Source organism: Temnothorax nylanderi, unplaced genomic scaffold, assembly GCF_030848795.1.
Source record: "Temnothorax nylanderi isolate EJ_2023f unplaced genomic scaffold, tnyl_v1.0 TNYL_tig0001_pilon, whole genome shotgun sequence".
NCBI classification, from domain to species: Eukaryota; Metazoa; Arthropoda; class Insecta; order Hymenoptera; family Formicidae; genus Temnothorax; species Temnothorax nylanderi.
The window spans coordinates 1,151,681-1,168,458 of record NW_027249063.1 but is presented as its reverse complement, the minus strand read 5'-3'; the positions used below and the strand labels follow the sequence as shown (position 1 = coordinate 1,168,458).

The window sequence follows — 16,778 nt, the reverse complement described above, 5'->3', positions numbered from 1 at the left end:
TGTCTAAACTTACGCTGTTTTTGCGACAATTATTTGTTCGAATGACAAACGTTATATCTTTGTATTTGTTTCTTAATGGACTAAAGTTGGTGTACCATATAAAAAAAATATAAGTCCATTAAAAAAATCTAAGTAAGAGCCAGAATCTACAAATAAAAATTCTACAAAAAACTGCAATTTGGCAAATTAATAGCTCCTCTCTCTCTCTCTCTCTCTCTCTCTCTCTCTCTCTCTCTCTCTCTCTCTCTCTCTCTCTCTCTCTCTCTCTCTCTCTCTCTCTCTCTCTCTCTCTATATATATATATATATATATATATATATATATGCAAAATTTCATATATTTTCACGCTTAAAAGTTTATCAAATAATTTTTAGATTTTTGCGTGAATCAATTAATATCTAAATCTGATTGTTTCTTATCTATTTCTCTAACCACTTCATGCACTTGATATTACCAGTATATAAATGTACGAAAATTATCCACGGTTGTCAAAACGCATGTACAACTCTACCACGGTAAGTTTCTTCATACATCTTATATGTGTTGCAAACTTTAACAATCGCATTTATACAAATTACCGCTCTCCTTATTTTAATTATTCAATGATTAATCCACAGTTTAATACAAATTTAAGTTTTTTAGTAAAAATTTAATTACATAAATATCTTTTTTAATAAATTCGTATCATTAACGAATTACATATATCTTTATATTTTTAATTTTATCTTTTTATATTTCCTAATTGTATTCTTCTCATATATTGTAATCTCCAAGTTAATATTCTATTTATAACTAAAAATCTAATTTAAACAAAACAAGAAGAAGAAAAAGAAAGAAATATATAAAGAACATATAACTCTTTTGTTACATATTTCTATTTTAATTTTTATTCTAATTTGTAAACATTTTTAGATTTCTATATATATTTTTCTATATATTTTTTATTTCTATATCTAGTATATATAATGTTAAGTAATCTTAATGAAACTATAATTCTTATTTATATCATTCATCTTATATTAATATATAATCGCAAGTAATTTATGTATATGTATGTATATATACATATACATGTATGTATATATACATATACATGAAGTACTTGTGTATATAAATGTAATGCAATGGAAAGCATTATTTTGAGAAGTATATATCGGTGTTTTCCCCATCAATGATTAATATATATATATACACCGATATACTTCTCAAAATAATACTTTCCATTGCATTACATTTATATACGAGAAAAAAATTAAAGATTGAAAGATATGTTGTGATGCACTTAACATTAATTTACAGATGAAATTCATATTAGGACTGTTTGCCATCTTGGCAGTTATCGGTCTGGGACAAGCTCATCAGTTCCCGGACTTCGGCAAAGGTCCACTTCATGAAGATCTCCAAGATATTCTAGATTTAGTCCCTTTAGAAAAAATTAACGCTGTCATCGCGGATTACATGACAAATGATGAAGAAGTAAAAGAGTTTATTAAAGAGCTGGGAGAAACAACTGTAATCAAGGACCTAATGGTAGATTTTCAAGCTATTCCCGAAGTGATCAACCTTCTTAACTATCTACATAAGGAAGGCATCGATGTCTACGATATAATAAACAGGTATAACAGAGCACTCAACATCAAGGAACTTATACCACCTAGCTTACAAGTGTCTCCACCGAAGAGGACCGGTGGACTCCGTGGAGTATTCAAAGACATCAAGAAACATATCGATTATGATGCCTACATTAGCATATATGTGGATAAGCTGCAAATCTCTGATGCCTTTGTCAACTTCATCGACCAACTGAAATCCGATAATTTCCAACAGATCGTTAACAAACTTAGCAAAAGTAAGGCCTTCCAGCTCTTCGTAAGCCGTCTTGAGGACAAATCAGTAAATTTAAAAATTGTGAAAGATTACCTGTATCTCTTCCTCGGTATCACTGTACCAGGCCCTTCACCTAAATCATTAATAAAAGAGCTCGAGGATTTCATCAACCTTATTGATATGGAAAAGTATTTGAATATAATAAACCAGTATATAAATGAAGACGAAAAAGTACGAAAAGCTCTATTATACACGTTCACAACTGAATTCCACAATCTGCTGCGCGCCGTCGAAGCTACTGAGGAATATCAAGCACTCGTGGCATATTTAGAAAAGGCTGGGATTCCTGTTGTCAAAGCTATCCAAGAGTTACATCATGCCATTGGTATGGAAAAATATGTACCACCCAACGTAAAGAGCTATTTCATGTCTCTAATTAAGACGCAAAAGATCGGCGATGGAATGCAAGGACTGCTCAGAGATCTTTACAATGTATTACCTTTGGATGAAATTGACGCTCTTCACGCAAAGAAGATGCGGACTTCCAAAGTTTTTGTTAAGTTCATCAGGACACTTTCATCTGAAGAGTTAAGGAAACTCGTGATCGATCTAATCGGTACTAAAGCCTATAAAAAATTTATCAAAAAGACTTTAAAAAAGGGATTGGATTTCGAAAGCGCGGCAATACTTAATGGCAGAATATTTGGTATTAAACCTTATTCTAAAATTAATATTTATAGTATTCTAAATTTGTAATTTGCAATCAATCTAAGCAAGTTATACGCTAATGTAATAATGTAACATAAAAAAGTTACCAATTCAACAATTATTTCTTCATATGTAATAAATTCATCATATAAATTATAGTAAATAACTTATTTTATTTTTCTTCTTCTCCCACATCCCTCTAAATATAAATAAATAAATATCAATAGAAAAAGAGAGAGAGAGAGAGAGAGAGAGAGAGAGAGAGAGAGAGAGAGAGAGAGAGAGAGAGAGAGAGAGAAATAAAGAGAGAATTTGTTCATGTTTTGTCAATTAAATATCTTTCTTTAATTTTAGTTTTTAATTAATTTATGTGTAATGTTTGTGTGTGTATATACATATATATAGATATATATTATACAAATATGTTTTTAGCACATATTTATAAACGTATTTTCTAAATCAAAATCACTTTTTATGTTTCAAATCATAAAGATGTGTACACGAACAGCGTTTTAACTTCAGTAAAAGAACATATAACAATTCTTATCCTTGATTTAAAATTAAATTAAAACGTATAAAAGTTAACATCACTTAGCTTTTATGTAACTGGCGCGATATAATCTCATTAAAGAGTAAAAAACAAAGCGTACCTATTTATAGAAAGTAATATATTTGTGCAAGCAATTCTTATCAAGAAACGTTATCTTCATAATTATCTTTTCTGTTAGAAATGATTAGTCGAAATGACCTCGATGCGTCGATAAATAGTCAATGTTGAATACTACTTGGAAAATATCTCTCATCTTCGTTTTCATCATAATTGTTTTTACATAATACACATAATGTTAATTGAGCAATTAATTGCGGATATTTTTGTAAAATTTCTCTTGTCTTTCGGCTAACTCTCGAATCAATGCAAAATCGGGAAGCAATATATACAATATATACATATACATATGAAGGGTACTAGGAAAAAAGGATCAAAGTCTGCTTTTTATCGAAATTGATCTGATCAGCTATCTTGTGGCATTTTCAAAGAACTTATATAATTCTTATCTGTTTTGATTAAGAACTGCAGTTACAATTCATTGGAAGGCCGAAAGATGTACCGTACTGGGGAAAAACAATCATAGTCACGCGCTTGTGAGGAAGAATATCGGAGTTCAACATACATACGTGTAAACACTAACAATAAGTAAACACTATATGCATTCCGATAGTCACTGCCAGTACTTTTTGCAATAGCTTCCTAAGATATCTGATATCTGGAAACTTAAAATTGTGTTTTTCTCGAAATTACTCCAGATGGACTGCATTGATCGTTTTTCCCCTATACTTTTCATATATTATGTATTCGGTATATAGAATTGGCCGACCGACATGGAAATCTTATAAAAATATTCGCGTAATTACTCAATTAACATAAAATTATATAAGGTCAAAGATGACAAAAATATCAACCAGTACTCAACATCGATCATTCACCGATTGAAGAAAACTGGAAATCGATTTCTTCTATCGTCCTGTGCTAATCTTATATTTATAAGAATGTGATTGTACCAGCGGAATAAATTTCAAAATAGAAAGTGCAAAAACGCGCGGGGCGGTATGCAAAATTCATTGCTAACCTCTTTCGCATACCTAGAGCCATCTAAACGATTCGCGTCATTTGCTTAATACGAACGAATAATTCATCGCCAGATTTCAGGGAATAAATGCGATAACTTCTCTAAGGAATAGAAGAATTAGACGTATTATAATAGCAGTAATAAAATATCCAATAGAAATCTATTTAAGTATACGTAATCTATATCTTGGCTTGAAAACTATTAAGACAGATATATATTTTATCAACTAGGTAAATTCTATACTTACATTAACAATTTTAATTTTCAATTACTATCACCAAATTTCTGATAATTCATGCAATATATCCATATCAGTATCATCCGTACTCTTGTTTACTAAAAATTTAATAGTACTAATTTTAGAATTTTAAACCTCCAACCTTACTATAATTAGTTAAATGGGTTTTATCATGGAAATGGTAAAGATGTTACACGTTTGCTCCGATAAGATCGTTCGGCTAGCTCGAAAGAATGACGGTAAGCATTTTATCGGGGCGGGGGGGGAGGGGCTTTTAGCGAGTACTGGGTGGACGGTAGAAATTAATTCCTCTCAGGATGTCAGGGCCTGTATGAATGCGACGATGCCGTGCCGGTGTGAGTTTTCATGCTGAAAGCTACGATAGCAGCAGCCAGAGACGGGCGGGAGGAGGGACAAAGGAAAGTGCCGCTTGAGGTATAGGATTCAGAAGAGCGCGAGGGCAAGCGGCTCGCGGTGTCTGCAGCAAACAATTCCAATTAACTTGCTGGAATTGAAATAGGACTCGTACTCGTTCGTCCGGCCGACTCTCGGCTCGTGGATGCCACGGCGTCAAGGACGACGAGGACATGAGCATTCCTTCGTCCATCCCGTCGCGCTTCCTCATTTTTCCTCGTCAAATATCGCCGTTACGCTATGCAACTCAAATTAGTTGTCCGGCAAAATCGAAAGACGATGACGTTCCACAAAAATCAGCCGCCGGGGAATAGTATACTATTTTCTCCGAAGTACTCTCGAAATCTTAAAATATATTCATTCCGAGAGGATTAGAATAAGAAGTTAGAGAACTTCACAGAATCTTAACACTGATAGATCAAAAGAATACCGTGACACAAGGTTAAAAACAAAATTTTGCGATCAAATTCAACGCGAATGGACGCGCCTGTCCGCGTACACGTTCTTTGCAGACGCGTAGCCACCACACAGGGGCCATTATCCACTGCATAATGCTTGTCATCATCGTCATCGGTCGGGACAGTCATAAAGCAAAGTGAACGGGACCGCGTCCTTGCCCTAGACAATACTGCTCCAGAGCTGCTCAGATATTGAAGACGCCCGAAAGCTGTGTGTACCAATCCCGATGTGTGCACAATGTCCTAGCCTGTCTCTCAACATTATTAAATCCTAGCCTGCTTGTGGACCAACCGCGCAGGACAATGACGTTCTTTAAGCGTCCGTCACATCACGGTAACGTGTCGCGAATTGATAATCGTTGGATGAAATTGTCTCGTCGCGCGCCAGCCTTCCTCATTTCGCGTTGTAACATAAGCATCTTAGCATGTACCACGTGATTTATTATCATTCTTGAAAGTAGACAAAAGACGTTAAATAAAATTCAAATTTTGGATCTTGAAATTTTATCTTATAATACAATATACTTCTTATTTATTGTTTTTTATTATGCTATAGCTATATTTATTCTGGTCTTACATATTTCCTTTCTTCAGATTACTCATCAAAAATAGATAGAAGAACATAAATTACCATCATTACTGTAGAATATAATCATATATGACGTATTACGAGATAACAGTTTTTTCAAATAGATTTTTATTCAAAATACTTTTGAAAGCATCCGGTTATCCTTTGGATTTTTATTGCTTTATTACTTTATTGCTTTATTGTCTAATCGTATAAGTAATTATGTCATGTCCGTCAGGTCTTCATGTAATCCCTGGTCTTCATTCTGATCCCGATCTTCCGTACGAGAGGACATTTCGCATCATATGACCGGGGCAAATCGACAAGTTTACAGGCAACGGCGGCAGTTTACGGAGACATAATTGCCCATCTGATGATCGCGCAGGCGACATATAATCACCGGCTCGTAAGCCTCGAACGGCTTAATCCGTGAGGCGTCGCGTCATTACCCGCGTCGTCAGTACGACGTCGCCGACGAGCGTCGGCAATCGTCGTCGACGCCGCTGAAATCCCAGTCGGGGAAGACATTTAAAAGTAAGTATAGTTGGACAGATCCGCCTAGCGGGTTTAAAAGTCAAGAGTGCCAAGAGCGCAATTTATCCCAACCATTTGTCGGATAAGGACAAAGGAAGAGAGAGAGAGAGAGAGAGAGAGAGAGAGAGAGAGAGAGAGAGAGAGAGAGAGAGAGAGAGACCCGGCGAGAAAAAAACGGCAACTACATGAAGCGAAAGACAACAGGAGAAGAAGGCTCAGAACCGCGATCTCTCACCTCGCATTTACCTCGACTCGTTACGCCGACACTACGACCACTTCATTGAATGACTCATTTTATTTTCCGGCATGAAAAGTATCATTTTCCTCGCTTCAACCGCCTTTTGCTCAACCCGGACCTTCATATTCTGCCCGCCTCTTTTCGTGGTCCGACAACAAGGACCGTTACATCTTGCTATTCTCATTAGCCACTCTCGTTAAGCGGAGTTCTTGTCCGGAGAATACCCGTGCGAATATTTAATATGCAATCTTTATAGATATATCTATAAATGTTATTTAGATATATATGTATTTATAAAACAATCTAATAAAATACCAATAGTGTTTACGACTTTTGCTTCAAGTCTAGCGATCATGTAACTTTATCCTTAGGGCGAAAATGTGAAAATTTTCACCATTAACTTCAATGATGAAAATTTTCATTTTTCACAATTCCGCCCTAGAGATAAAGTTACATGATCGCTATTCTGGTTTAAGAGTATGTGAAAAAAAAACAACAGAAAGTAAACGAAATGTAGAAGAAAAATGATAATTTCGCTCGTAATGCGCTGTATAAATGTATGCACAACGATTTTTATAAGATAAAAGATGTCAATTACTGTACCATCGATCGTACGGCGAAGATGTCGTGATAGATATCATCCGCCTTCATACGGCGCGAGTGTATCCAATATTGGAAATTCTGTACCACACGCCCCAAGCGGATGTGGTTGTAGCCGTTCACACGTACGACCACCATCTCGATACAGATATGTTTATTACCGGGAACGACATAGACACCCTCGCTCTGGCTATGACTTATCGGACGCGACTTGTTGCGCGTATACGTTCAACCGCGAAACAATTGTTTCCGGTCTTTCCTAGATTATGACGTTACGTTGTAGCGATTAATAACGCGATCGAGAGATGATAAACTATCGCTGCAAATTCGCGTCACGAAATCGCAATTAAAGGATCGTGAAAGTCTTGATAACGGACAATCAATTTTTTTTTTACAAAAGATGTGCTTCCTTTACTGCGCGCGGATGCACATCCGGGAAACAAGACGACTGCGAGACTCGTTAAACTCACGAAAGACGCGCACTCAAACAGCAGAAAGCGCTTCTTCAAAGTCTTAAAAAAGTACAGTACTCTCTTTCCTTCATAAAGTCAGCAATTATACGATCTGATGAGAACAAAGCTTAAAGTTTTTAGATGCTTCCTAAGAATATAACGTCTTTCGTAAAGTTTGAATCACGCGTACATTTCATTTTAATGATTAACGCGCCAGTCCGCTAATTATTGATAGAAAACGACAGTGACTGGTTTAAAGCTTCAGAGATTCTCTAAATGGAATAACATTTAATAAATCGTAAAAAATCTCAGAAATAAAGTTAATATTGCATATATTTTATACACAATACACGAGCTGTTATATAGTAAGCAAAACAGAGGGAATATTTGATTTATAAATTGCTATCTAATACGTCAAACTATTTGTTACTAAGTATATTTTTTTTAAATTACTACTAAATATATTCAATACTAAAAAAAAATCACGTAATTTTAGGGAGCAAGTGATCAGCTTATATCTTTAAGCAGCTAAACGTGAGGAAGGAAGCTGTTGTGAAAACAGGCTCAATCGTCCAACACGTGTGTCGACTGACGAGCACGGGGTCGTGTAAGGCAGAAAACAAGAAAGGGCAGAAACATCGGGAGAGTAAAAAAAAAAGAGGGTGAGATACTGAGCAAACGTCGCAGAAAGTACGAGTGCTGTTAGAATGCGAGAAGTACGTCGCAATCAGCAGAGCTGCTGTCTGCGCCGGGTCCGGTCGAATTCGCAGGCGTATCACGTTGTTATATAACGAGATTATATCATTAACCAGCGAGATGCAGGCAACGATTGTTGTCGATAACGATATAAAGTTGAGCTTCATTTTTGCTGATTAATAAACGTCGCATGCGCGGAACTCTCGAAATGTGTAATGTTCGATAAATAAAATTATCAATTAAAAGCTTGTCACTGTATTGCAGATTTCGCAAAAAAACGTAATAAACAATGTTGCAGAAAGTAGAAGAAATATTGTAGTTGTATATAAAATATTATACAGAATATATAGGTTGATTTAACGCGAGATGAAAAAGTATTTTACACTAACTGTACTTTAAGATATTATCAAGAAGACTTTGAAAATTCTTTCTATAAGATTTATCGTAGGAGAATATATTAGTCCTTCACGGATTATGAAACGCTTGTATATCGTTTATTTATTCGCGGAGCTTTTTATAAAATTTCTATAAAATTTTATTGTCATATCTTTTTTTTTTTTTAACCTAATATTAATAAATGAGTACAACTTATCGCATTGATTATAAATGCGTTAAAGAAAATAATTAAATTTTATATAGCAAACACAAAAAAAATAGACTGCATAATAATATGTACATTCAAGTGAAAAAATATTAATATTTGTACATTAATGACGTACAAATTATTGTATGCTAATTTTGATCGCAATGTATTTCATTGAATTTATCGAATCTTTTTCGGACATTTTTTAAATATATTAGATGTTATCTCGAATAAGCTATAAGAGAAAGGAAGTCAAGCACCTTCAATATTTCAATAGCCCTCTTCGATCGCCTTTCATGAGGCAATGGCGATTCTAATGAATTCATCGACTCGATCACGTTTCTGAGTGACCCCTCCCAACGACTAGGAATGAATAAATGAATTTCATGCGTGCCTCTTAGAACAGCCATTGGAATGCGGCAATGAAAATGATCTATGGAATATAATGGCATAGTTCTCAAGCTTCTCCGAGCTTGTAGGCAATTAGAAAATTTAATAAAAAACTCTTGAAGAAAAAAAAATCAGAAATTAAGCAACTAAGTGTTAAATAACTTAAAGAGGACTTAGCTAAAGCGCTAAAATATTAGAATAAAAAATTGCTAAATTCATTTGGCACATTTGTTATAATTGTACGCGAATTATTACATAAACTAAAAATATAGCAATAATGTATCAAACTATAGACGTATTCCTGCATAAGAAGGAAAATAAAGCATTATTTTATATCGTTATCTAAACTGATATTTTATATTACTTTACATTTTATAATGTTATTAATTTTTTACAATTCACATATTAAAGATTAAAAAACTTTATTTACAGACTAAGGTTTTCAAATATTTACGTTTTTCATTTTATATTTTATATAAAAAATGAATATTATTTTATATAAAAGAGCATTTTTATCTTAGCCCGAATCATGTATTCTAATATCAAACGCTCGTATGGAGAAGATTGATTACGATGATAAAATTTGATAGAAGTAAGAGATAAGGAGATAATATCACGATGAGAACAGCCAATAGAATAAGAAATTTATATTATATTAAAAAATTTATCTATCCCTCGATCGCGACTCGAAGTCACTGACAAGGATGTTTAGGTAGTAGGTGGAAGCCTTCGAGCATTGTATACAGAATTTCATGGGAGAGGGAGATGGGGGACGAATTCATGGGGTAATTCCGTGTTCGATACATCGTGCGCGCTTAAGGCTGCGATGTTACTGGCGTCACATAAGCGTAATACCGGATAAGCCGCAATAATGCAGACCCGTTGTGCGTGCATGCGAAAGCGGAATGGATCCTGCTGCTCGGAGAGCTTCAAGAACCAAACGTCCGTGGCGTAATCATTGTACCGAAACATAACGGGAGTGACGTAACGTTTCGCGATAATCCAGCGAATCGGAAAGTTTTGAAATTTTGTAATGAAGACAAGAAAACTAAGTGCAAATAAAGCAAATCATATATTTAAAGGTAAAAGAGACAGAAGAGTTATTAAAAAAAACGTAACTTCTTTAGGTTTTAATATCATAATCTTTTCTTTCAAATGGAAATGTGGAATAATCAAAGCTGATAAGTATTTAAAAAAAGATAAGAAACGTTGGAGATTTAATTTATGCTCTGCAAGCGTACGATGAATAACGGACGAGAGATTAACTTAACTTCACGTAATACTAATTTCACTTAAGAATCTACTTCTCCGTTGTTGTCAGATTCTTATATTCGCGTTTTCCTTTATATATTGTACGGGCGCGAAACAATACATAGCCGGGAAATTTCTCTCTCCGGCGAGAAATGGTGTATCGCTCGAAATTAAATCATAAAAAGAACCGTGGGTTCTTCCTGAACCCCTGCCGACGTAAAAACGGCGAGAACAATGAAAGAGCAGCATCCCACACCGAGGTAATTAGCGTGAGAAGCATTAAGAAGACACGAGGCAATTTTGGTCGGCCATTTTTCATGGTAATCTGCGGCATTTGCGTGGCGTCGGCTCGCTCGAATCGACGTCTTCATTTTGCCACAATGCAACCGTGAAAACGGAGACAGATGAGAGAGTCTTAAGCGAAGGGTTAGAAATCTAGGTAGGGTGGGCAGTTAAGCAGTTAAGACAGGAACAGCAATAAAAGGAAAACCTTTAAACGAACGAATTTAAAAAGTTTGACAATAGATTCAGGCTTATGGATTATAAAATGTTTTATTGCAGAGAATTCATATAACAAAAAAAAACTATTTAAAAGTGTTTTCTTCTCCTCTCTTATTCGCGATTAGATTACTGATTACATTACAATATCAATTTCTAATTAATTATTGAGTTTAATAAAAGTACTTATTATTCTATTTATTATTTTTTAAATACAAATTTGAATATCACAAACTTATCCAATAATGATATCAATAGATATTGATTTAATTTATTACTACTATTCTAATATGACAGTCACCCTATATGACAGTCACCCTAGCTGATGTACGTCGCCTCATTAAATCCTACAAACACCCCGGATCGTTCTGAACTCACGCCGAAGCCGTAACGCGATTATTCAGTTTCGTTCGTTTCACCGTCTTCCCATCGGACAGATCTCTTCTCGTTCAAGAAGACAACGCGGCTAAAGACATGGAAGAAGAAGGGACGCATCTGCGATTCGCTTGAGAATTTAACTTCATTTGAGTTGGAAAGACGATTAAATACCGTTTTGTCTGATTATCTACCAGGTTTTCCCAGATTCGAAATTTGTTAATCTCCTTTTACACGATAATCGTTTTCCTAATTAGTGTAAGAATAACTGACAGTCATATGGAAGTTGTTTCTAAAACTTAAACTACGATTTTAAAAGAGACTCTTTAAAAAGGACTAGAAGTAATGATTCCTCTTAATTATAAAATAATAAAATTTATCACCAATATATCTTCGTATTTAAATATTAAACATTTAGTTAAATTTTAAAGTGTTACACAAGATAGCTTCATTAAGAATATATTTATATCTAAATATACTCAGAATATTAAACGTTATATTTTTCATTGCTCTCAACCCTAAGATGCAATTCGAGAGTTAAATCAACCTTGAGCGATTATTCTCGGAACTAGCTGTGTGAGATGCATCACGGTCTATATAAATTTTATCCGAACGTCAACATAGTACCCTATCCTCAGAACGATCCACCCAGACGGCGGATAATCCGGCTTTGCACGATCGGTTCGTAGCTGAAACGATTTGGATACCGGACGTGAAAACCGCATTCCGATAATAACTAGCTGCTTATCAAGCATCTAAGACGATTTCGAGATCCCTGCATCCACCAAAGATCTGGACCAAAATCGAAGATCCGCCCAAATTTAGTTGGCTCAATGTTATCTCTGTGGGGGCTCGATTGCGCCTTATCCATTGACTTCTATCGAAACTGCTGTTCGGAGAAGGAGGATTGTTTGCTTGTAAGATTATGCACGCGATTCATTTATTATTCAGATTTGCTGTAAGATAATATTAGAGGAATTGAGATAATGGGATGTATAAATGCAAGCAACTTGTGTGATAAGGGATCAATATTGCTTATAACTGAGCGTCTTCGAAGAACTTTCTCTCATTGCAGATAACTGATACAGATACACAATAAAATCGATTGCTATTGGCTCGACTGCCGACTGTCAACTACTATTCTTTAGCTGCTTTAGTAGAAACTAGCTCTCGAAATAAGCAGTATCTTTTTGTGCGTTGCTTTAAAATCTTTTCTTCTTTTCTTTTAAACCCTTTGAAACCTTTGACTCTTGTGTGTAAAGAGCAAAAAATATCGATACAAGCGGAACACTTTGCTGACTTCGGGCAGAAAATGTAAAAAATATAGATAGTAAAACGTAAATACTTGCGATGTAAAAATAAAATAGGAATTCCTATATTCCGGAAAATGTGAAACGCGCAGCTTTGTTACAAAAGCATATTCCTAGTCATCAATGGACGTTTATCCATCTTTTTCAATCTGAAAGATTTTATTGTAAAATTCTTACTTGGAAGAAAGTTATTCCTACGCTTCTTCTTTTTCTTTCACATAAAACATACATAAATTTAATCTTTTTTCTAATTTTTTAAAGCGCTTAAGAAATAGGAGTAAAATATTTGTCCAAATATGCTGCATTTCTTATTGCATATACAATATTTAATTGATTTTTCCGTTATTACCTATAATATTTTTAATTATCAAATTGCCCCTATTTAAACATGCCTCTACTCGTTTTCCATTAATTATTTTTTCTATCTGTCCACATTCTCACCTATCCGTATTCCAACGGTTACGCTCGCAGATATGACACGCAATTTATGAGAGGCTCTACGTACTGGCTAGATCAGCAGAAATTTTATCTCACTATCTCACGATCTCGAGATTTGGAAATTGGAGTGCGAATTGAGGTTTAATTTGCAATTAGTTGGGATTTTAAGTTGCAACGGATTGAAATTCAATCTGACGGCATTATTCCGCTTCTGATTCGTGCGTTCGCACACAATGCTTTAATCAAAAGAAACTTGATCATATGTCGCGAATGACAGAAGTAAAATTGTATAATATAAATAAAACTGTGAAATTAATAAATAAAAATTGATGTAAATTACATACGCAAAATTTAAAATCCGTATCAGTATCCGTTATTCATATTTAATGTTGAATCTCGAAACCGTAGGAGACGAGAAATTTAAAATAGATAACGTGAGATTCATAAAGAACAAATTTCCTTCACAACTATAATAGGTAGTACTATTGCAATTTTGTCACGTTCTCGCATGATATGTCTTTGCAAACTTGCAGAATATAAATACCTTGTTATTACATTATTTACACGTTATTAAAATTATTCAAGTATTTATATCTAAAACTGTTGCACTTAAAAAATAAAAATTTTTCTGTTCCACGAAAAATTATAATTATTTTTTATATTTCATGTTATTTAACTTTCTTTGAGTTATGTATTTAATGAAATAATTATATGATGTCCAGACTTACTCCTTAAATACAAGTTCTTTTAAGCTTTTTATACATCAAATTCCTTTTCTTTAATTCTTGTTAAAAATACGTAAATAAACAATATAATAAGATTAATATACAAATGATAAATTACTCACGCCAAGGTTGCTCCGCCGGCGTTCGATGCTTTTTCCTGTCAGACTGTCCACGTTATTAACTCCATAGGGTTCTTTTAACACAACACTCGCGAAAACGGATAATTACGATCGCGCGATATTTTGCACGATATTCTCCAAAATAACGTGCGACGAACCGGCTGCGGTTTATTTATTCAGCTAAGTCGGCGATGATGGGTACCCGAGTTTCCCCATCGTTAGGGTATCGAGCCCTTCAAAGTACTGAACCCCCCCTCCGACTACTTCAAGGTCGTGGAGGGGTTTTCGCCGGCAAAAAGCCACGCGATATCTCTGTTCACTAAAAAATGAGCGTCGGACTCCATATTGCTCCGTATATTCGTCGCCGGTACTAAATATTTAACGTCATGAAATAAATGTCAAATATTTTATTCAACCCACCACAAATTAATTATTAATAGGTGACCGATATCGACAACGCAATACTGGCGAAAATACAGTTAATTATGGTAATTATGCTCGCGTAATATATACTTCCGGTACAAAACAATGTTAAATTTGCGACGAGCAATCCGGCAAAATATTTTTAGTACTTCGTTGATATATGACTTCCGTTGCTTGAATTAATCGATCCTATAATTCTTGTATTATTCTACTCTTGTAATTTGAAAACGATTGTGGATAAATCACATTCAAGTTAATGAAAAACTTAATACACGAACTACACGAAGTATATTTCCAAGCGTCATTAAAGAAATTATTGTTTATGAACATCGTAACGAGACAGTAAATTACAATTTCCATTTCTCCTATCACTTTCGAACGAGTAAATTGCGTGAAATATTTGTTTCAGTAAATAGCTTTGATAAGCTTTTCGAATCGTTAACCTTCAAAATTATTTAACAGCACAAACCAACTATCTTTTTATTTCTTCGTAGAGAACAGCGCTTAGTGTCTTTGATCTTGTCACGTTTCAAGTGATAATGCGAAGATACACGAAACAGAATATGCCACTACTTGCTCGCTCGGGTGTCAACGTATAAATGGTAGCGCGGCTTAGCCCGGCGATTTTTTGTAAATAATAGCGCGCTACACGGTGTAAAAACAAAGGCAAACAAAGGCTACCAAGGCCATGGCTATACGCCATTCAATAACGTCGCTACAAAATATTTAATGCTTTATATAATAAAGTTATTTCAAATATTCTATTTCTTAAATTTAATCAATTACGAGAATAATATTAATTTTGCCCGAGAAACAATCATCACGCTTAAAATAAGTAATATCTACTAAAGTATTTTTATCGTGATTGCGGATAAATTCCCCAATATCTTCGAATAGAAAAATTGCAGTAAAATAATTTTGGTATTATTTAAGAGCAAAATTCTTGAATTTCCAACGAACACACAAAATCATTTATTTCTATGATTAAATTTGTGAGATATTACCAAATTATTGTGAAAATAAAATTCGGCTATAAATACAAGGATTAATTTATTACATGTACAAAAACACTCAACTATATCTTTTTATTAAAATTAATTCTTTATGCATATTATTTCGTTCCGCAATTCCGAAGTCATGCAAATAAGTTAGATTTAATTATTCCATTAAAATTATTTATCCATTTTTATCCGTCCAAACTATCGGACATTCTTGCGGAGATAAGGAAATTTATAGACATCGAAAGAAAAATATTTCCGAAGAATCTCGATGAAATAAATGGTCGGTTGTTACCTACTGCAGAAAGTTTCGGAGCAATTAATCGTTAGCAGGGGACATACGCTCGATTTCCGGAATCCACCGAAAAAAGGATTCGCGGAAAAACAATTCGTGTTTTCACACGCCTCGTGAATTTCGTTTAATTAATTGCTGCGCCACTATCATCCTCTTTCATATCTCACAGCGACCTATACTCTTCCCTCGTCAGCCAACCAGACTGAAAATAATCGGATGACAGCCGCGTCTACGTTTGTCTTTCGTCGATTAATTAATATTTCAACCAACATCAACTCGGATCCTCATTCAGTAACGTGGTACGACCAGCTGAAGCAACATCAAAGCCGGATTCACCCTATCACACTCGAACTCAATTTCATTAACCGTAAGCATCTCGTTTCTCCCGCAATCTGTACCAGATATTCGCGCGGGTATATATATATATATATAATTTCAAAAATATTAGCGTGAAGTTATTTGATACAGTTACCGTGTAAATGTATTGAATAATAATTATATATCTTTTATCTATCTTTAACCCTACAAGTTTAATTATAAGTCATGCTTTTGAAAATGTAAATAAACGATTTTAAAAACAGATAATAAAAATCTACATATATATATATGTTGCTTTGCATATTCATCACTAACTACGAAATTTTATAAACATGTCCTGATATCAATAAATAATAAATAATCTGGCAAAAAACTAGTTATAGAAATATACATTATACTTATGCATATTAGATATCATCGCAACGATGTATAAGTATGTAAAATGCCATTGATTCCGGTTATGCTTAACAGTCATGAATACATTTCACGTCGTTTCAGCAACGTCGCTGTCGTCGCTTTATCATTATATGCGAGGGGCATTCAGAAAAACATATCGTATATAAAACTCAAGTAGGGATAAACGATAAACCATATTTTATATTCATTCTCCCTCCCTAGAAGTCGCGAATTCCATCGTTATAAGAAAAAGTAAAGAAATTTCACAGTGACTCGCTTATTTGCCAAGAATGACGAC

The 16,778-nt window shown here is 34.3% G+C and overlaps 2 protein-coding genes and 1 long non-coding RNA gene across 3 annotated transcripts in view; 2 read left to right on the top strand and 1 right to left on the bottom strand.

Moving 5' to 3' along the window:
• LOC139772089 (uncharacterized) overlaps positions 1-16,778 on the bottom strand; it is a 154,328-nt gene that overhangs the window by 20,658 nt on the left and 116,892 nt on the right. The window lies entirely within an intron of this gene.
• LOC139771614 (uncharacterized) lies at positions 501-2,701 on the top strand. Its single transcript, XM_071704567.1, has 2 exons — positions 501-515; positions 1,300-2,701. Exon 2 carries the CDS (start codon positions 1,300-1,302, stop codon positions 2,581-2,583), a length of 1,284 nt encoding a protein of 427 aa, XP_071560668.1. The 5' UTR covers positions 501-515; the 3' UTR covers positions 2,584-2,701.
• On the top strand, positions 4,589-9,261 carry LOC139767873 (uncharacterized). Its single transcript, XM_071697576.1, has 4 exons — positions 4,589-4,640; positions 6,573-6,679; positions 8,194-8,327; positions 9,180-9,261. The coding sequence occupies exons 1-4, from the start codon at positions 4,589-4,591 to the stop codon at positions 9,259-9,261; spliced, it is 375 nt and encodes a 124-aa protein (XP_071553677.1).